A 21,629-nucleotide genomic window follows, 5' to 3' on the forward strand; every position below is an offset into this window, starting at 1 on the left:
ACACATTGTAAAACCAGCCCTAATTTTACGTGTGCAAATCGTAACTTGCGCAGAAAACACAAAGCTTAAAAGCTTTGTGGATCTGCTTAAGTACTCATTTGCATACGCTAGGCGGCATTTCGACTCGAAATGCCCCCAGCGGCGGATGCGGTACTGCATCTTAAGATCTGACAGTGTAAGTGTCTTACAGATGTCAGATCTTCTGCCTAACTTTGGAAAAATACTTTTGAGGATCGTTTCCAAAGTTAGGCACAGAGATACGCAGGCTGAACAGCAGTTCCGCCTGCGTATCTCTTTTGTGGATTTGGCCCTTTGTTTCTTACAATTCATTGATGTTACAGTCTACCTGAAATAATATTTGACATTAAAGCCACATTAAACCCAAGAGCAAACATTTATTATATTGCAGTTTACCAATTTTTACATGTGATGGCTGCTTTTGTTTTTCTTTTGTAGTCTTTTTTCTATGTTCATTTAGTGATCCAGCCAGCAAGTCTGTTGTTTTTCAAAAGCACAAGCTATCGTGCAGAATGTATCAGTTTACATGGATAAGCCAAATCATTCAACACTGACAGCGATGCTTAAAATGACCAGCTTAATTTATTCATGTAAAACCTTTATCCCAAATGGAAAAAAAACAACTGTAACTGATTTCAAAATGTGAACTGAAATTTGGATTCAACTTGTTAGTGTATTTAAATCTGTTAATATATTTACCACTCCCCTCCCCCAAACAGACAGTGCTGCTGATTGCTGTACCTCTTGTTCTCATTCATCCAGAGTAGCGTCTCACTAATACAGGAGGCGTGTTACTGGTCAGATCACCAGGTGAAAATGAGGAAAAGCCAAAGAAAACGGATGCAGCCACCACATCTAATGATTGCTAATGTGAAAAAAATAAATTTTTAGTTTTAAGAATTTTAGGTCGCTTTAGGAATGACACTGCACATAAAAGGCAGTGCTTAGGAATCTTGTTGGAAAAAGGAAGTCCTTTCTGTTCCTGCGGTGTAATGGTCACCAATCTACAATTTCCGGACAAGGAAGGAAAAATCCAGAGCTGGGAGATCTTCTGTGCTCCTCCTACATTACTGGCTGATTTCTTTGTCATTCACCGGTCTACAATAGACTCAAGAAACTGATCAGCCCCCTCCCTTCCTCTCCCCTGTGCTCCTGTTACTCTCAATCAGGATGGCAGAAATGAGTCCAGTGCTGCAAAGTCAAGTAAATCTTCATAAACCACTTACAAATGTCACACCACCAGTTCTCAGCCAGCTTCACAAATTACCACCAACACTTTTAGAGAATGAGGAAGTCCAATAATTAGGGAGAATTTTGAAGGCATCTTGTTTTACCTTATTTCCAACAGGAGCTGTGATGGTGAAGTTACAATTCATGTTTGGACTGTAGTTCCCTGGGTATCCCGGAGATGTGAAGCTGCCTTGAGAGTCAAAGAAGGATCCTCCACACTGCACTGTAAGAATATAGATATAATTATTATAGTAAGGAGATTCATAATAGTACATGACATCATTTTATGTTTATGTGTATACTGTATATACATAGTTCATCCTCCCTTTTTGGAGTTCCAGGTTCCTCTTAGGCTAGGCTGATTAGGGCCAATGGAGCAGTGCAAACAATTTTGATTTAGGATTAGGAATGTTATTAAAAAAAGACTAATGAACTGGGGGAAAAAGCAGAACAAACAAAACAGATGATGGGGAACAGAAAGAAAGCAAACATTATTCCTTAAATAAAAATGTTAAAAAGCTTACCATCTTTGTTCTCTCCAAGTAGATTGTCCTGAAAAGTAAATGTTTTGTATCAATATCTTATTTCAAATGAAATACAATAATAAGAGATAACAAGTCTTGGCCCCAACTCTTCTACACCCGGCAGAGCCCTCCTCAGCCCTACTGGGAATCTCTCAAAAGTGAGGTAAAATCCTTTCTTAGACAGATGTTACCACAACAGTCATCATTGGAAGATTTTACCGTATTCCCTGTTCTGTTCACATTTATAACATTTTGTATTTCCCCTCACTTTCTGTCCTAGTGGCAATGGCCTGTACAAAAGTCAAATCTCCCTACAGTGGATCCAAACAGTAATAAGAAAGTGTTAAACTCTAAGAGGATTCCTAACCCCCCACCACTTTATCCAAATCTAAGGGGAAAGAATTTTGGTTAAAGTTACACTTAACTACTAACTAATATTGGTAACTTATTGGATGTTATACTTTTCTAAATATAGTTTTGACCTGTCCCCTGTACTGTTCATGTCAGCTCATCATCTCACCTGTATTTGTGCAGATAGAGGTAGACTGGTCACCAGCCCCGTCACACAGCCCAGAAGCAGGAGGAAGACTTTTTCATTCATCTTGTTCAGAATTCTCCTTCACTGTAATGTGAAATATCTTCTCTCTGAAGCTTGGTTTGACACTCATCTTCTCTATCACCTTTTATACAGGTACCAGAGAAGATCTGACCAATCATGAGACAGGAAACCAAATTTCAAGAATGACCTAGGTGGACATGTATGGGAATTGGAACCATATAATTATTTTGTGTGTGACACTATGGTCATTATTATCTTATTATTATCTTGGTGTTCAGCTGCCCAGCTTGTAACTGATTGTCATGGTCTCCTGAATATTGTCTATAATTACATAAAAAGTCCTTCATCATCAACTGATTTTTCCAGCTAAAATTTAAATAAATTGGGACTGGCAATGTAATTTTACATTTATTTTTGTATTCAAGGTTATACCCATTCTATGAGATAATTCATCACTACAGTGCCATGAGCAATGATGTTTTGCAAAATGCAAAAACCCATAGTATACTAACAGAGATCATTTCTCTTTTAATATGAAATTTGATTGCATTAAATTAAAATTTGATTGCTTAAAGTGATATTAAAATCTATAATTTTTTTCATTAAAAAAAATAAACATAGTTACATAGTAGGTGAGGTTGAAGTCCATCCTATGTGTGTGATTATATGTCAGTATTTCATTGTATATCCCTTAATGTTGCGGTCATTCAGGTGCTTATCTAATAGTTCTTTGAAACTATTGATGCCCCCTGCAGAAACCACCACCTGTGGAAGGGAATTCCACATCCTTGCCGCTCTCACAGTAAAGAACCCTCTACGCAGTTTAAGGTTAAACCTCTTTTCTTCTAATTTTAGTGAGTGGCCACGTGTCTTATTAAACTCCCTTCCGCAAAAAGGTTTAATCCCTATTGTGGGGTCACCAGTACGGTATTTGTAAATTGAAATCATATCCCCTGTCAAGCGTCTCTTCTCCAGAAGGAATAAGTTCAGTGCTTGTAACCTTTCTTCATAACTAATATCCTCCAGACCCTTTATTAGCTTTGTTGCCCTTCTTTGTACTCACTCCATTTCCAGTACATCCTTCCAGAAGACTGGTGCCCAGAACTGGACACCATACTCCAGGTGAGGCCCGACCAGAGTCTTGTAGAAAGTGACAATTATTGCTTTAATCAAGTTAATCCCCTTTTTAATGCATGCCAATTTTCTGTTTGTTAGTTTCCATCCTAGATTTCCTCAGAGTTTCACCCCCTAGTGAGTAGCTTGCATTCATATTTTTGCCACCCAAATGCATTATTTTACATTTTTCAACATTAAACCTCATTTGCCATGTAGTTGCCCACCCCATTAATCTGCTCAGATCTTCTTGCAAGGTTCTCACATCCTGCGGAGAAGTTATTGCCCTGCTTAGCTTAGTGTCGTCCGCAAATACAGAGATTGAGCTGTTTACCCCATCCTCCAGGTCATTTATGAAAAGGATTGGTCCCAGCACAGAACCCTGGGGGACCGCACTTCCCATTCCTGACCATTCCAAGTATTTCCCATTTATCACCATGCTCAGAACTCGCCCTTGTAGCCAGTTTTCAATCCATGTACACATTCTATGGTCCATTACTTTGTAGAGTAAACATTTATGGGGAACTGTGTCAAATGCTTTTGCAAAATCCAGATACACTACAACTACGGGCCTTCCTTTATCTAGATGGCAGCTCACCTCCTCATAGAAGGTTAATAGATTGATTTAGCTAGAATGATTCTTCATGTATCCATGCTGATTACTGCTAATGATACTGTTTTCATTACTAAAATCTTGTCCTTATCATCCCCTCCAAGAACTTGCATACTATTGATGTTAGGCTAACTGGTCTGTAATTGCCAGGGATGTATTTTGACCCTTTTTTAAATAATGGTGCTATATTGGCTTTTCTCCAATCCAGTTGGTACCATTTTAGTCAGTAGACTGTCAGACATGTTATACTTACCTGCTCTGTGCAGTGGTTTTGCACAGAGGAGCCCAAATCATCCTCTTCTATGGTCCCCAGCCAACGCTCCTGCTCTGTGTGTCCATTCAGTCATAGAGCAATGGTTCGGCCCCACCTCCTCCATCTCCTCATTGGCTCACTGACTTTGATTTACAGCAGCAAGAGCCATTAGTGCCTCGCTGCTGTCTCAGCAAATGAGGAGGGAAGTCCTGGACAGCCAAGACACTCGTGTAACATTGCTGGATCGAGATGGGGTTCAGGAAAGTGTTTTGGAGTCTGAGGGGAGCTGCTGCACAAAGTTTTTATTTTAATTTTAATGCATAGAGATAAAAAAACTTCTGACTTTAGAACCACTTTAATTTGGATAAACCTGGTCTTCACCCTAGTGCTGCCAGGCCTAAGTGCTAACCACTTTGACACTGTGCCGCTCTGGAGGTGTAGCTGGTTGCTAAACATTGAATACTATCTATGTCTACTGGCCATGCTGCTGCCTTCTTGGAAAACTCAAAACTGCAAAAAAAAAAAAAGTAGAGAGGAGACCCAAACAGCCTCATATTATAGTAATACATTTTTCAGTAAAGCAATCTTAAAACCAATAAATATTGCACTATCAAGTCAAGAAGGAGAATGGGCATATAGACAAGCAGAGAAAGTCCCAGAACTAGTGGATCCAAGCCAGTGGCTCCTGTTTCTGCTAATGGACCAGCAGCCACCAGTGCAGGGGAGGCACTGATAGTTCTGGCTGGAAAATGTGACTCAACACATGATCACACTTTGGTTTATGATAACATATTTTCTTGTTTGATTATGATTTTTCTGTTCCAAATGTTCCAGATGTACTGATATTGGATTAATAATGATGCTCGACATTTCATTTTAGTTTTGTAGATATATTAAATTAAATTATACATCTAGCTATATTTTCTTCATTTATGTATTAATTCTTTTTTTATTATTATCCACATTTAAATAAGGAAAAGGTTTATTGCATTAAATGGCAACATAACAGTCCAAAACAAGACACTACAAAAAAGCTTACATCCACATAGATATCCAAAGGCAGTAATTACAGAAACATTGACACAGACAGATGCCGTGTCCACATACTCATATCAAATACAATACTGGTATTGTGTAACCTTGACTTCATCCCACCCAAAGTGCAACAAGGGCGCATATAATCATCCTAATTTAAATGAACAACAGAACCCTATGGTCTATTTGGACACAGGAACAACCTCTGATAAACAAGTTCCCATGGACTGAAACCAGGGATGTCTAACCACAGTTCCCAACCTTTTCTATCTTACCGGGGCAACCTCGTCATGTAAAAATATGGTGTTCTAGAAGCAGAGCATTACCCACAGCAGACACCCAGTGTGTAGGGGATCAGGGGATTTCCACAGTATTAGAATGAATCTGCGGGCGTGGAAAAGGGCCCTTCCCATTGCTATCCTAGAGTATTCATCCTCATTGACTTCCTGTAAAACATTTAAGAGACAGCATTTGGGGTCCATTGGGATGCTTACCTTAAATACCATGTTTAATGTATCTACAACCTGCCCCCAATAGTGATGACATTTCGGGCAATGCCTTAATAGATGGATTATGTCGCCGTGGTCCCTTCTGCATCTTTGGCAAGATGGCTCCATACTGTATCCCAAAGTTTCGGAGAAGTGTAGTGAGAGCGTAGGAGAATGTAATTTCGAGAGAGCTTCTGGGCCAGGGAGCAGGTTACCACAGCCTGAAACGCCACTTACCATTGATTATCTCATCAAACCTAGGTCTCTCTCCCAAAGAAAAGTCTCTTTGCTAGGGTGGCCTTTGTGGAACTCAGATAACAATATGCTATAACACATAAGGCCTTCAGAGTTTTCAGCCATTTTGATGAAGTTGAAAATAGGGGGGGGGGCATTTACCATTTCTGCATGTCCCCCTGTGCCCTGACTGCATGTCAGAATTGTAAGCAGAAAAACTGCATATGGGTGGGTAGCGACTATACGTTTTGCAGGGAAGCAAAAGGTAACAAAAAAACATCATTAAAAACCTGAGACATTGGAACTATCTCACATGCCTTCCACCGAGCGGCATGCACTAACTTGGCTTGTTTTGAATCGTTATTGCTACGCCATATCAGGCTATATTTTGTATATCCAGTGACATGTTGTAGGTGTGGTTACTTCAAAGTACCGGTGCTATTTACATTTTCAGGCAGATCAGAGTGTAGTTAAACTCTGATCTGGTTGATATGTTCAAATTGGGTCTCTGTCTCAGCTTGCCTGTGCTGTGGGCTCATTCTGTTGTGCTGGGGTGTTCTTTCCACCCCAGAGCAGTAGGTGGCAGCAGTGCAGTCAAAGTTTGGGTGCTCTTCCCCAGCAGCCAATCAGGAGGGTTGAGCCTCGCTGTGCATGCTGGGGAAGGGTATTTATGGGGCAGACGCCATTAGTTCTGGGTCTTCTTCTTCAAGTGCAGCGTCCATCTTTAGGGTGTCTGCACCACAGCGCCCTGGCGTTATGGCCTAAGGGGCCAGGGCATGCATGCCACTTGGATATCCTGGTTCCGGGACCATGCTGGTCCGGAACATTTGAGCTGTGGCAGGGAGCCCAGTGGTCGACTGGGTTCCCAATTCTTAAGATCCCAAGCGGTATAGCTGTTCGGTGGGGGGTCTATCTGAGGAGAGCCAATGAGAGGCTGGCGATTTAATAGGGTCTCGACAATCCACTGGGGATCGAGGTATCTGGACACTGGGAGGCTGGTCACCTGTCAGTCGGTACCTGAAAGAAGTTGAAGGAGATCCAGGCGTAATTCCACCAAGGAGGGTTATCTCCGTAATCACAATCAGGAGGGCCTGTGGCAGAGGTTACTCACTGAATTCATTCCAGGAGGGTCTGTGGCAGAGACTTATCCTCAAAAGTTTGAGCGATACTCTGGCTGCCAGGTCAGTGAGAGAGAGAGGCTATTCCCACTCAAGCAGGAGTGGCGCAAGAAGTGTTACTTCTATAGCCTATGGGCCGAGCATTTGACCGGAAATTTACGATTGCAGCGTCGTATAGTTTATCTGCTTGTCGAATCTTCTTAGAACTTTTGACACAACACTGTGTTTCAACACTCTCTATAATGTCAAATCTTTTCTCTCTGTCGAATCTTTCCTCTCTTTGTAGAATAATCTTGGACTAATAGAGTTAAGGTTAGGCACATTCGACCGCAGATTCGATAGACACAGATTGCTATTGTCAGCATCATGTTGAATCTCCTATCTATATCGAACTGTTGTAGCAACGAAAACGAAAATAAAGAATTTTTTTTATAAGGGATCTTTCGGATTTTAGATTCTGTACGTTCGTTTTTGTTTGTTAAAACGATAACGAAAATACCTGAAATTCGGACCAAAATACATTCGGACGAAAAGGAAATGCACATGTCTATTATCCACATATACTAACATGTAAAGATAAGAGTCTGATAACAAGTTTGAACTTACTGCACAGTGCATGAGAGTGAACATTGTGATATGCTGCTCAGTAGGGGAGTTGTGTAATGGGTAGAGAATCTGGGGCATCATAATAATATTAATGAGATTTGTCTTACCTGCATTTGACAATGGCAATTTATTCCAAATTTTTATTTTATCACAGAATTTGTTTAAGTATTTGGGATTCTATGTGACCTTCTCTCCTTTTGAGTATGGTTCACCAAACGTCTCCCTGCTAAATTGATCTGTTATAGGTATGGGACAAGTGGGGGCAATTGGTTGTGTAGAATCACCATTTAGTAGGAGCAGTGCTGATTTGGTCCAATTGTTTATCAATTCGGCATATCGGACAAAGTCTACAACAGTGTCCGTGATACTTTTTTTTATTTGCACTAACATCCAAATTTTTAGGACAAACTTTTTTTTAATTTTGGTTCAGGGTTTCCCTTAACCTCCCTGGCGGTATGATTCTTTCTGAAAAAACATGCTGAAAGCGGTACAATTATTTGCAAGGAAATTTGGTGTTTTTTTTACTGTAGGCCTGTGATTTTTAGGAATAACTCACTTAAATCTGACCAAACAAGAATCTAATAGGCATCCCGGGTATGACATTTTTTTAAAAACTAAATTTTAAATTATAATATAATAAATAATTATAAATAATTATAGCAAGTAATAATATAATTAAAATAAAAATTATTCAATAATGTAATCAACTCAAAATCACTGAAATTTGCTCAGTTGCAGAATTGTTGCTGTCATTACTTTTATTTTTCTATGACGAATTTCCCCACAAATTGCTATCGCACAATTCTGCAAGTGATTATAATTTATTATCGCTGTTTTCTAGCTGATCTAAAACCATTTTTGACATAAAGGGACACTTTTGGTTGCTATGGACAATCTACAGTTTTCAGGCAGAAAGAAAGGTTTTTATTATATAAAATGACATGTAGGACACTGGGCAGACCACTAGGGACAAGGGGTGTGCGTGTTTTTTTTACATACAGTACTGTAATCTATAAGATTACAGTATACTGTATGTATAGTGTTTGTTTACTTTTTTGAATTTGGCGCCGATCTCCGCTCCCGTGCGTCGTAACGTCGCAGGGAACGGAGATCGGCGGCACAGGAGGACGCTGTGTGAATCGAGCTAGGTCCCGCTCGCTCACACAGCGCGGTGACATCGCTGGATCCAGGAGAAGGTAAGCCAGCGCACGCTGCAGGCTCTGCATATCTACCCCGAGCGTGACTCGGGGATACCGATTTTGGTAGAAAAAATCAACCCCGAGTCACACTCGGGGATACCGCCAGGAGGGTTAATATTCATACCAGAGCAAAAGGGCCTGGTAATGGACTGTAGGGGAACCCAATGCCGATTTTTTCAATGGCTTTTATCTGTATTCCCAGGACCCGACAATTCATTATAGCCGCGAGTAGTTTTAAATGACTTTTTTTCCTTTATAAATGTCATTTTGTGCAGGGACACAGAAAAAATGCACCATTTTACAGGCATACTATAGAAACCCCCCCCCAGGTACGAAATTTAAAGGAATAGTTCACTTTTCTTGTTTAATTTTAAGCATTATTAAAATCATTACTCCTGAAAAGACAGCTGTTTTTAAAACTTTTTTTGCATTGATACATGTCCCCTGGGGCAGTACCCAGGTCCCCAAACACTTTTGATTTTTCACATTTGTGTCCCATAGACTTTAACAGTGTTTGCGTGTTCGAACAAATGTTTTGCCTGTTTGCATGTTCTGCTGTGAACCAAACCGTGTTTAGCTCCTCCCTACTTTTAGGGTATGTCTTCTTCTTCAAGGTCCAAGCAGTACCCAGGAGTACTGCTTGGACCTTGAAGAAGGGGACATACCCCAAAAACTTGTCCTGAAAAATTATATGTTAGTGCAAATAAAAAAAGTATCACGAACAGTACTTAATTTTCCCCTAATCCTGCTAGAATCACCTCAAGTATATTTATAAACATTTGTTATGCTTATAGGTTTTTAAGCCCAAATTTACTATCAATTAACTCATTTAACCTTTTGCCGCAGAGCGTACGCATATATGTGGCCTCGGCTTTCAGGGGTGATACCGGGATGATGCCTGCAGCTGCAAGCATCATCCCAGTACTGTTTTTTATAGCGGGCAGTTGGCTCTTCAGAGATAACAACCAATGCAGCTTAAATCAGCTCGGCTGTTAAACCGGAGGAGCGAGAGGGGACATCCCCCCTCCCGCCACTCCTACCGGGCTCCCGTCCCACCGGGAGACCCGGCCCAGAGAGGCTAGAGAGAGACTGACACAAAGCTGGAAAAAGCTTAGTTTCAGTCTTTTCTCTGTAAACACACACATCACTAATTCTAGCACTAGAACTCCTCTGTGACTCTAACCTGGTAACCATTTTTTTTTTTTTTTTAAAGCGCCACCTATAGAGATTTTTAGGTACAGTAGTTTGTCGCCATTCCACGAGTGTGCGCAATTTTAAAGCATGACATGTTGGGTATCTATTTACTCGGCGTAACATCATCCTTCACATTATACTAAAAAATTGGGCTAAGTTTCGTTTTTTTTTTTATTCATGAGTGTATTTTTCCAAAAAATTGCATTTAAAAGACTGCTGTGCAAATACTGTGTGACATAAAATATTGAAATGATCGCCATTTTATTTTTTAGATTCTCTGCTAAAAATATATATATAATGTTTGGGGGTTCTAAGTAATTTTCGAGCAAAAAATACAGATTTTAACTTGCAAGGAGCAAATGTCAGAACTCGGTTTAGTCATGAAAGGGATTTATTATCATTGCATGGAGATACAATTCTGTAAAATTATTGTATGTACATAGATAAGGTTAATCCATCACAATTCCATCAATTGGTTTCATCTATTTAGGTATTTCCTAACTTAAATTTAGTATGCCATGCGTTTTTCATATACCGCATAGATCACACAGCGATCGGCGGCATCTGGTAGAATGATTAAAGGGTAATACCCACACTGCTGGACAGGGGTTTACATCCGGGAGGTTGCTGTTAATTTGTCTGAGGAAGGACCTACGTTGCTCTCCGAAATGCATCTCCCATGGTTCTCTGCAATCAATCACAAGCAGCAAGAGACTTACACTGCGATTCTGTGTATATTCTGCGTCCTTTCCAGCCAGCACTATCAGCTTCTCCCCGGTGGTTGACAGTTGCCAGGTGAAGTCGGCTTTTTGGATCCACTGGTTATGGGACTTTCTCTACTCGGTTATATGCCCTTTCTGCTTCTTGACTTTTAAGTGCAATACTTACTGGTTTGAAGATTGCTTTACTGAATAAAATACACTATATTACCAAAAGTATTAGGACGCCTGCCTTTACAAAGCGCATAAACTTTAATGGCATCCCAGTCTTAGTCCTTTGAGTTCAATATTGAGACCCTTTGCAGCAATACAAGTTTCAAATCTTCTGGGAAAGCTGTCCGTAAGGTTTAGCAGTGTGTCTATGGAAATGTTTGACCATTTTTACAGAAGAACATTTGTGAGGTCATCCACAAGAAGTCCTGGCTCACAGTCTCTGCTCTAATTCATCCAAAAGGTGTTCTATTGGGTTGAGGTCAGGACTTTGTGCAAGCCTAAGACTTAAGCCGCGTACACACGATCGGAATTTCCGATGGAATAAAATCTGATGGAATTTTCCATCAGAATTCCAATGAAGCTGACTTCCATTAGTCTTGCATACACACTGTCAGACAAAATTTCGACCGTCTAAAACGCGGTGACGTAAAACACTACAGCTAGCCGAGAAAAATGAATTTCAATGCTTCCGAGCATGCGTCGACTTGATTCTGAGCATGCGTGGGTTTTTCTCCGTCGGAGTTGCACACAGACGATAGGAATTTCCTATGTTTTTTTTTTTCTATCTGAAAAAAAAAAACATGTTAAAATTCTAAATACTGACGAAAAAAAAAGTCCGATGGGGCCCACACACGGTCGGAAATTCCGATGAAAAACGTCCATGTATGCGGCATAAGACTGGGACGCCATTAAAGTTCATATGCGTGTTAAGGCAGGCGTCCTACTTTTCGTAATATACTGTATTACTACATTATGAGGCTGTTTGGCACCTCTCTATTCCTTTGTTTTTTACTGAAAATTATGCCACATGTTTATGCCAGGAGCAGCACTCGAGGCCCCCTATATCCAGTCGAATAACATTCATAAAAAGGGTAATCCTTTATAGAATATTTTAATATCACCATGACAGTGCTTTGGACTGTCCTAGAGAATAAAATTTGATTCATGCACTTTTCTGTAAAATCCATTTCTTTGATTTTATCATGAGACACAGAGCAGCTATATTAATCTTTACTCATAAGGGTTACGCACCACCTATAGGTGATTGGACACTGGCAAAAAAGAAAAGCCACACACCTTAACATAGAGGGGAACAAAGAAAACTAGGGTTGGGACTTTAAATGAGGCGTATGAAAAACACACGCCTCCATCCCTATTGAATACAAAAAAAGGGGGGGTTTTTGGGACTTTAAATGAGATGCGTTTTTAAACAAACAGTAGTATAAGTAAAATAGTACTATTTTACTTATAACATAGAGGGGAAGGACCAGGGCTCAAGTCCTGCGGGAACTCGTGGGAACAGAGTTCCTGCACTTTTTTCACAGCAGGAACTCAGTTCCCTTTATAGAACTAGAGCAGCCGAGCCGCCCGTGCCAATCCTTCACTAAGTGGCGATGCCCAGCTTGAGTCACTGTCAGCGGCAGGGGAACCTTAGTAATCCTTTGTTACTGGCTGCTTCCTGTATATGGATTCATCAGATAGTGTGTGGGTATTCCGTCACTTCCTCGATGCAGCAATGTCTCCTGGGAGCTTTTGTCCCCAGGAGACATTGCGGAGGTCTCCCGCGAGTTATCGTGGGATTTAGAAAGAACTTGCTACCCGATGAATCCATATACCGGAAGCGGCCAGTAACATAAAGGATTACTAAGGTAAAGTGGATCGGAAAAAAAAAACATGTGGTTTAGTAATTATGCATATGAGCATATCATTTTTTTTTTTTTTGGTGGGGGAGTGGATCTTGGGTGGGAGTTCCCACACTTTTTTCCCCAGGACTTGACCCCTGGAAAGGACCTCTGTGTCTTGTGATATACTCCAAAAATAATATTTTACAGGTAAGTTCAAAAATCCAATTTTCTCTATTGTACATCACAGGATGTGCCCCGTCCATGTGACGGTGTCCACTCAGAATCCATCTGGTCCGTCCTTACAGTGCTGGATGGAGAGGAAAGAAAGCAGTGAGGATTTCAAATTCCTGGAATGGTGGAGGGGCTTGCAGGAGCCCTGAAAGTTCAGGATTGTGGGAGGGAAGTACAGCGGGAACAGGGGGTTGGGATTGCGTCCTGTGTTAGGTCCCCTTTTCATGTTTTCAGGAAAGGTGAACTATCCCTTTACATATATTTCTTTTCTTTATCTCTCATGTCTAAAATTTCATTTTTTTTTGCCTTGAAGCTTGGAAATGTAATCCATAGCCTTCTTGAAAAACATGTCATTATATGTCAGCTGTAAAAAATCTATTCTACTGCATACAAAATTCAACTGGATATTTACTAAGCAGTGTGACATAATAAAATGAGAAAGTCACAAAGTCATTAAAAAAATGTAAAAAAAAAAAAAAATAGATGAACTCAGTTACGCACAACCTTACCTTAGTAATGACCATGTGACCACATGTAACATGATTACATACTAATAATAGTAATAGCTGTGAGCTAAAGTAAACCTTTGAATTGTCCGTTCACGCCAAAGAAACAGGTTAATTTCACTGGCCCACCCACTCTCACCATATGGTCCCCTTCTTAAGAAAAACACAGAGGTAGATATCTATAATGTAAATCATAACTGAAATACAATTACCTACATCAATACATTTCCATATATACAGTGGGTATAAAAAACAATTACCCCCCTTTAAAATAATTACATTTTGTTGCTTTTCAGCCTGAAATGAAGACAGACACAGATTTTTGTTTTATCCAAGTGAAAGATATAACACCAACATGTCAGAAAAAAATAAACAAATTCAAAAACAGAATCACTGAGCGGGAAAAAGACTTGTACTGTTTGCACGTGTTTTTGAGAATTGCTATTTTGCACGGATATTGTGCACAGAAGAATTGTTTGCACCGGATTGTCACTATTTTTATTTGTGTAGTTTTATGAAGATTTATTCACAGGTTTGTATTATTTATTTTCACTTATTTATTTTGCACTATTGATGATTAATGCACGTTTTGTATATTTAGTCTTAATAATTTTTTAGTAAGCGCCCCCTTACCTCCCCCATTTTTTTACTGTTATTAGTGTGTGAACATTCATCAGGTGGCTTCTACTTATTATAGTTTAGTTTTTTCCAGTTATTCCCCCTTTGGTTTGCGCATTAGTACCCCCCATTTCTATATATAACTTGCATATAAGCCTTGAAATGTAACACTTTTGGTTTTTCACGTTCGTGTCCGATAGACTTTAACGGTGTTCACATGTTCGCACAATTTGTTCTGGTGTGAACTGAACCAGGGGGTGTTCAGCTCATCCCTTATCAGTAGATGCCAATATTTAGTTAGTATGTGTTTTACCTGCTTGTGTTGCAATGATGGTGATGATCTTAAGAGTATCATCTTTTTTTCAGTTCTCTTTGGGAGAATAGGAGATCCTGACGTGATTGACTATATGCTCGTTTGTAGGCTCATTTGAGGGAGCTTTTAGAATGGCCTCGCTCAAGGAGTCTTGTCCTCAAAATGTTAGCTTCTTTTGGAAGCAGGCATCATCTGAACAATTCCGCCTAGCCCTCAAATACTGGCTGTAGGGAATGGAGGCCAGTAGGGGTTTAGGGTGAAAACTTGAGGCATGAAGTAGCGAATTTCCTGCTATCGGTTTGCGGAAATGTTCACTAGAGAGGTGACTATCAGTTTGTTTTTGGATGAGAACATCTAAAAAAGTAATTTTGGTAGTAGGGTGGCACCGATTCTGATATTAGTATCGGAATCAGAGCTGATACCGAGCATTTGCAGGAATACTTGTACACCTGCAAATGCTCTTGATGCCTAGTCTGATACCTGGACTCAGGGATGATCGGAGCTGTGGTGGGGGAAGTTATAATCACGGATCTCCCTGTGTGTCTTTCAAAAAAGCAGCTAACAGCCACTTCTCCTCTTCTCCCCTCTGCAGCTTTCAGCTGGTTTATTGAAAGCCACACAAGGAGATCCGTGATTATAACTCCCCCCACCACCGCAACAAACCTTCCTGAGTGTCCCCTGTATCCTCCTCTGGCTCCCTCTGTGTCCTCCTCTGTGGGCTCCTACGGTCCCCCCTGTCCTCCTCCAGCTCCCCTCTGTGTCCTCCTCTGTGCTCCTCCATGGGCTCCTCTGGTCCCTCTCTCCTCCTCCGGTCACCCTCTATGTGCTCCTCTGTTTCAGGATTGAGAGCGGAGAAAGGAGCCTATATTTACTGGCTCCTTCTTTTTCTGAATAGACAGAGTCAGTGATCACTGACTCTGTCCACTCATAACTGAGCATCGTAAATCGTAGATAGAGGGGCCTCTGTCTCCTGTCCATTCATGTTCAGTGCAGCTGAGGCTGCTGAGAAAAGGACTGGGGAATCTCTATCCTCAATCCCTTTCCATGTCTCAAAGGGGAGATGTCATAGGTCTGTTTAGACCCCTGACATCTCACCAAAGTTCCCCTACCCACCAATAGGGTTAAATACAAATTAAATAAAAAAGGAAGCATTGTAATAAATAAATATTTTAAAGTAAAATTGTAAAAATAATAAGAAATAAATATGATAAAAAACTGACACCGGCTGTCCCCTCCCCCCCCCCCCCCAAAAAAACTACTGGCTAAAAAAGTGGTATCGGTGCAACCCTATTTGGTAGCACTCGATGACATCATAAATTTTAGATTGAAATAATTTGTATTAATTGGTGTAATTAATTCATTAAGAAAAAGCTCTGATCCATCACATACTACAAATATAGGTACCAGTTGGCATAGGCCAGGGCACAAAACGTCCCCATGGCCTGAAGGAAGTGGCCCCTGTTAAATGAGAACATGTTGTGTTTAAGGAAAAAATCTAGGGCATGTAGAATGGATTTGTTATACTGATATTCATGCTGTCCGATTTGTGTGAGAACATGGCGTATAGCTGCGAGGCCCTCGTCATGAGGAATAGTACTATATAGGGCCTTGACACCTATAGTATAGGAATGAGCCGAACACCCCCCGTTCAGTTCGCACTAGAACCTTCAAACGGACCGAACATTGGCACGAACATTTAGAACCCCATTGACGTCTATGGGACTCGAACGTTCAAATTCAAAAGTGCTCATTTTAAAGCCTAATATGCAACTTATTGTCAGAAAACTTCTCCCGTTTCTTCTTTTCTTCCTTTACAATATGCGTTTTTTTGACCTGCGTGGAAACTTTGAAGATTGGAACGGGAGTCCGTATATCTTTTTAATTTCATAAACATCCAGTGCAGATTGGGATGTTTTTAGTTTAGTGTTCATATTTATAAACTAAAATGTTTTTTTCTTTTTATATCTACGGGATGCTTTAGATGTTCAGTGGTATGTATTGTGTATGGACAATGGATATTTAACAACTATAATATATTTTTTTCCAATTAGTGTTTTTCATTTCATTCATTGGTCCATACACATTGCAACATTTTTGGTTTTGATTTGCCTGCGATCCCATATGGACATGTGTTTAGTGTATGTAGACATATGTTGAAGAATAGGTGCCTGTTGGATTCACCATACAAACATACTGCAATATAGCAATATAGACATCGGTAAGATACATAATAACTTTGACACCTTCACATTCTCATGTCTACTCACTATATCCTAACATGTCAATATGGGAATTCTGGAATCAAATTGTAGTTATTACCATTTTTTCGTTAAATCCGGGATATTTAATTAATTAACTTTTTTGAATTTTTGAACTTTTTGGTTCTTTTTATTATGCCCGAGATTTTTCTGTTTGTGGTCACAGCTATTTAAGACACCTGTACAACTTTGTTGGTGTCACAGCCTGGTTTATGTGCCAGTTAGGATATTTATGTCCTCCTATATACTATATACATGTGCCCAATACCTAGGGTTGAAACAGAATTACGACCATTTTACCGGCCCCGGTTTTTCCCTCCTAGCATGCGCTATTGGCTCATCAACAGTTTAATTTATGACCATCGGCTAATCAATAGCCCAATTTACGAGCATATATAGGTGTCATTTCTTGTACCTTTTTCGATTTCATCCTGTCCCATCCTTTCACCATGTTTTATTAACTTATTAATTTGTTTGGTGACAAATATGTTTGGGTATTTTACGAGTAAATAATACATGATATAAAATACAAGGTTTAGAAAATAAAATACAAAATAAAAAACATTAGAGGTGGTAGAGGGATTATTCAACTAAGGCTTTTTTCTACATTCACTTTTATGTTCCTTCAAGTATCGAACTATGGAGGTATACGTATACACATATATATATAGTTAATGTGGTAGGTTTGCCTACCCTCTCTTTTTTCCCACTTTTTGCATTTATTTTAGGTTGGTTGTTGCGCTCTTTTCACAACACCACATATTTTAGTTTATTTTTATTTGTTTACTTTTTCACATGACACTACTAATCACATATGTTTTCACTTGTTCATATTATTATTCACCATATAATTTGAGTTTTTTCCCCATTTATTTCTTTTTGCACTTCTTAGACTATTCAGGTTAAATTACCACTACATGTGCCATTGGCTATGGCTACATATATTAATCACGGTAGATGTATACACATGATATTCACTTAAACAGGATACATATTGTTGTTTTTCACATAATGGCGTTTCACATTTAATAAGTAGTGGAGAAACCCCTACCTGTATTCACAAACCATATTTATTTTCAAACTTACTCTATGTATGTATTTAATTATTTTTGTGGTTGCCTGTATTAATTTATATGTAACATATATGTATTCTTGCATTGTGTTTTTATTATTTATAACCTTAGTCTATTCCTTTTAATACATTTTTATCACCTGCGACATGTTCTATAAAATAGAAGGTCTTCATGACCTCCACTACAGCAGGTGTTTATTAGTCCGGATTGGAGTGCTTTGGCAGTCCTTAATTGCATTTTCAATTTCACCTGTTTTTTGATTACATGTCTGGATAGGATTGATATATGTATTAGAGGTTCATTTCATGAAAAATAAGCTACAAGTAAACACTGAAGTTAGTGTGAAACGTGTCAACTGTCCTAGGTTCCGTTGCTGTGACTTGTAGTGCCTGTTTCTATTTTTTTTACATTAAAGTTACATTGGATTGGAGTGCGGCTGTCCTGATCATCTTTTGTTCTTATAATCTTTGTGACCCTGGTAGTTCCGCCACTGGTGCCAGTAGTTTTTATTTTTGTTTTATTTTTTTACCATTTTACTTTATTTTTATTTTTTTTACAAATTTATGTGAAATATCACACTTTTGAGACAAAGAAATGGACACATTCATCAACCCCCTTTTATGCAACCTCAGCTGCACAGAATGAACAGGAGTAGCTTGTACAGACCTTCCCGTTCATTCATAAACGGAGGCATAGTAAACACAGTTTACTTTGGTTCAGCTATGAATGAATAAACAAAAAAAAGTGAGTGATCGGTATCATTCACTGATTCTATTCATTAAGTCAAGACTCCATCCTGACCGATTCTCTGTATCAGCAAGCGAGAGGTAGGACGAGGAAACCCAGCAGCACTGTGGGGACAATGGGGGCCAGGAGACAGCACACAGGAGCCCAGGGCAGCTGAAAAACAATAGGGAGGTGGCAGGAGCAGCATTTGGATGAACCAATGTCCTCCATTTCGCTTCTGCAGCTGCTGAATGTATGCGGGAGGGAGCAGAGGAGAAGCGGGAATTCATTAGCTACATGGAGGATTGGCTCCTCTGTATGCCCCTGCCCCCGCCGCTCCCCTATCCAGGCATACAGGGAGGCTGTGTGGACGTCCTGGTATCCCCATGGGGCCGGGTCGCAATGGCTACGCATGCAACCCCTGTAGGTACGCCCCTGGGCAGTGCATTTCACAGGGGAATGGGCTGAAACTAATAAATTGACTTAATTTTACTGCAATGCTCACTTTAAGTCACGCTGAGGAATCAGAAACGATGTCACTCGAAAATAATAACAAAGATGGATTCATTCTTTAATATAGTTTATTTTGAAAAAGGAAAGGAAAACATCAGATCAGACTGTCATATATATCCCAATCACCCCCTCAAAATAATAAGTAGGGAAAGGGAAAGATAAAGAATTAGGAATTATCACTATATGATAAATGAAAATCGCCATGAAACCAAAGGACGCCAAAATTAGCTCCCCTATTCCTAACCAAGCCAATCAAAATACCAATCAAATGGGAAAACAATTCAGAAATATTATTTTGTATTTTTAAATGTAATTGTAAACAATAGCATGATCCGATGTACATTTAATCATTATATATGTGTTTACAAATGTGTGAACTTTTCTATACGTATTCCATCAAATTCCCATTGTGTCCTGTAGTGATGTCGCCTTCCTTCCAGAACCGGTAGATTTTCTCTTTGTGACATCTGTTGCTCATCTATTGAACTGTAATCAACGAGAGGTCAAAGTCAGCAAACATTAAAACCATATTTAAATAATACCTAGCCCTTATTCTTTCATACTTTCTCATTGATCTATAACAAAAAAATAACAGAAATACATTTACATGGATTTGTATATCCAGTATCAATGGTGTATACTCAAAAAGAATCTGCTCATACATAAAACGATTTTTTAACATGGTTGGTTGATTGCTTGTTGGTCTTTATTTTGATACGCTGAATTTTATTAACAGATTTTAATATCACTAGAGGTCATGTGAATATCATGTCTGCTTAAAGCGGATGTCCGCTGAAAAAAAAAAATTAAAAGCCAGCAGCTTCAAATACTGCAGCTGCTGACTTTTAATATCAGCACACTTACCTGTCCTGGAGTCCAGCGCCGTCCGCAGCAGAGGACGAGCGATCCCTCGTCACTCTGCTGACCCCCCGCCATCCTTGGTGAGGGAACCAGGAAGTGAAGCGATCCGGCTTCACTGCCCGGTTCCCAACGGCGCATGCGCGAGTCGCGCTGCGCCGTGCTGACTGGCTCCCGCTTTGTTCTGGGAGCCGAGTGTTTCCCAGAAAACAATGGGGGGGGGGGGCACGGGATCTGACAGTCTACCCACAGACTGTGTGGCCGGAAGTGGGTGCAAATAGCTGTCTTTAGACAGGTATCTGCACCCCCTCCCCCCTGAAAGGTGTCAAATTGACACCGGAGGGGGGGAGGGTTCCGATGAGCCGGAGTTCCACTTTAAGGTGGAGCTCCGCTTTAAAGGAGGACTATAGAGGGTTTTGGTCAATTGTATTTTAGTTTCTTTTGTATTGTTTTTTTTTGTAGGAAATCTTTTTTTTACATATAAACATTCAATATACTGTATGCTGTTTCTAATTTCCAGTGCTTGCTGGGTCATCTAATAGGAAAGTCTAGCATCAGGTCTGTACTTCATAGTTGTAATTGAAGATGATTTAGCTTTGTATCTAACCGGAGATCCTGCTATTAAATCTTTTCTTACACCACAGCAGTGTTATATTTCTTTATGCAATATGTTTTTTCATTAAGCTCACTGCGTTTTACAAAAAAAGTGACCTCTATTATCTTATAACGTCCATTGCTGATATTATATATACGCAGATAGAACTGAGCTACTCACAGAAGGTGTAAGAGACTTGGAAGCCCTTTGCCTGGGTAGACTTGTCACTGTGGAATACGAGAACCATAGAGTTGCCTTTGGAGTAATACACAGGGATGGTGCGATCCCCACAGAATGGACCCATTTGTGTACCATCCATGAAGAGTGTTAGATAGTCGTACATACACATAATGGAAGGCTCTAAATGGAAGTCACTTATGGTTAGAGCAATCTGAAAAAGAAATACAATTATCACTAACATGACAGTGTTGTGTTCATACAACAAACAAATCATTTTTATTGCATAGAAGTGAGTGAATATATTGGTTCTTACAATTCATTGATGTTACAGTTTACCTGAAATAGTATTTGCAATTAAAGCCACATTAAACCCAAGAGCAAAACATTGTTTATATTGCGGATAACCAATTTTTACATGTGATGGCTGCTTTTGTTTTTATTTTTTAGGCTTTCTTCAATGCTCATTTAGTGATCCAGCCAGCAAGTCTGTTGTTTTTCAAAAGCACAAGCTATCCAGCAGAATTTATCAGTTTACATGGATAAGCCAAATTATTCAACACTGACAGGGGTGCTTAAGATGACCAGCTTTATTTATTCATGTAAAACCTTTATCCCAAAAGAAAAAAAAACTGCTGTAACTGATAATAAAATGTGAGCTGGAATTTGGATTCAACTTGTGTATTTAAATCTGCTAATACATTTAATGCTCCCCTCCCCCAACCTGAGGTTGATGCTGATTGTTGTGCCTCTTGTTCTCATTCATCCAGAGTAGAGTCTCACTAATACAGGAGGAGTGTTACTGGTCAGATCACCAGGTGAAAATGAGGAAACGCCAAAGAAAAAGGATGCAGCCACCACATCTAGTGATTGCTAATATGAAAAAAATGAATTGTTTGTTTTAAGAGTTTTATGTCACTTTAGGGGTGATACTGCACATAAAAGGCAGTGCTTAGGAATCTTGTTGGAAAAAGGAAGTCCTTTCTATTCCTGCAGTGTAATGGTCACCAATCTACAATT

General features: G+C 39.7%; 1 protein-coding gene across 1 annotated transcript in view; it reads right to left on the reverse strand.

Moving 5' to 3' along the window:
• LOC120920692 (cubilin-like) overlaps nt 1-21,629 on the reverse strand; it is a 135,643-nt gene that overhangs the window by 46,760 nt on the left and 67,254 nt on the right. The window contains exon 14 of the mRNA XM_040332905.1: nt 20,613-20,823. Coding sequence (XP_040188839.1) covers nt 20,613-20,823 — 211 coding nt within the window. The remainder of the gene's footprint in view (nt 1-20,612; nt 20,824-21,629) is intronic.

Source organism: Rana temporaria, chromosome 13, assembly GCF_905171775.1.
Source record: "Rana temporaria chromosome 13, aRanTem1.1, whole genome shotgun sequence".
NCBI classification, from domain to species: domain Eukaryota; kingdom Metazoa; phylum Chordata; class Amphibia; order Anura; family Ranidae; genus Rana; species Rana temporaria.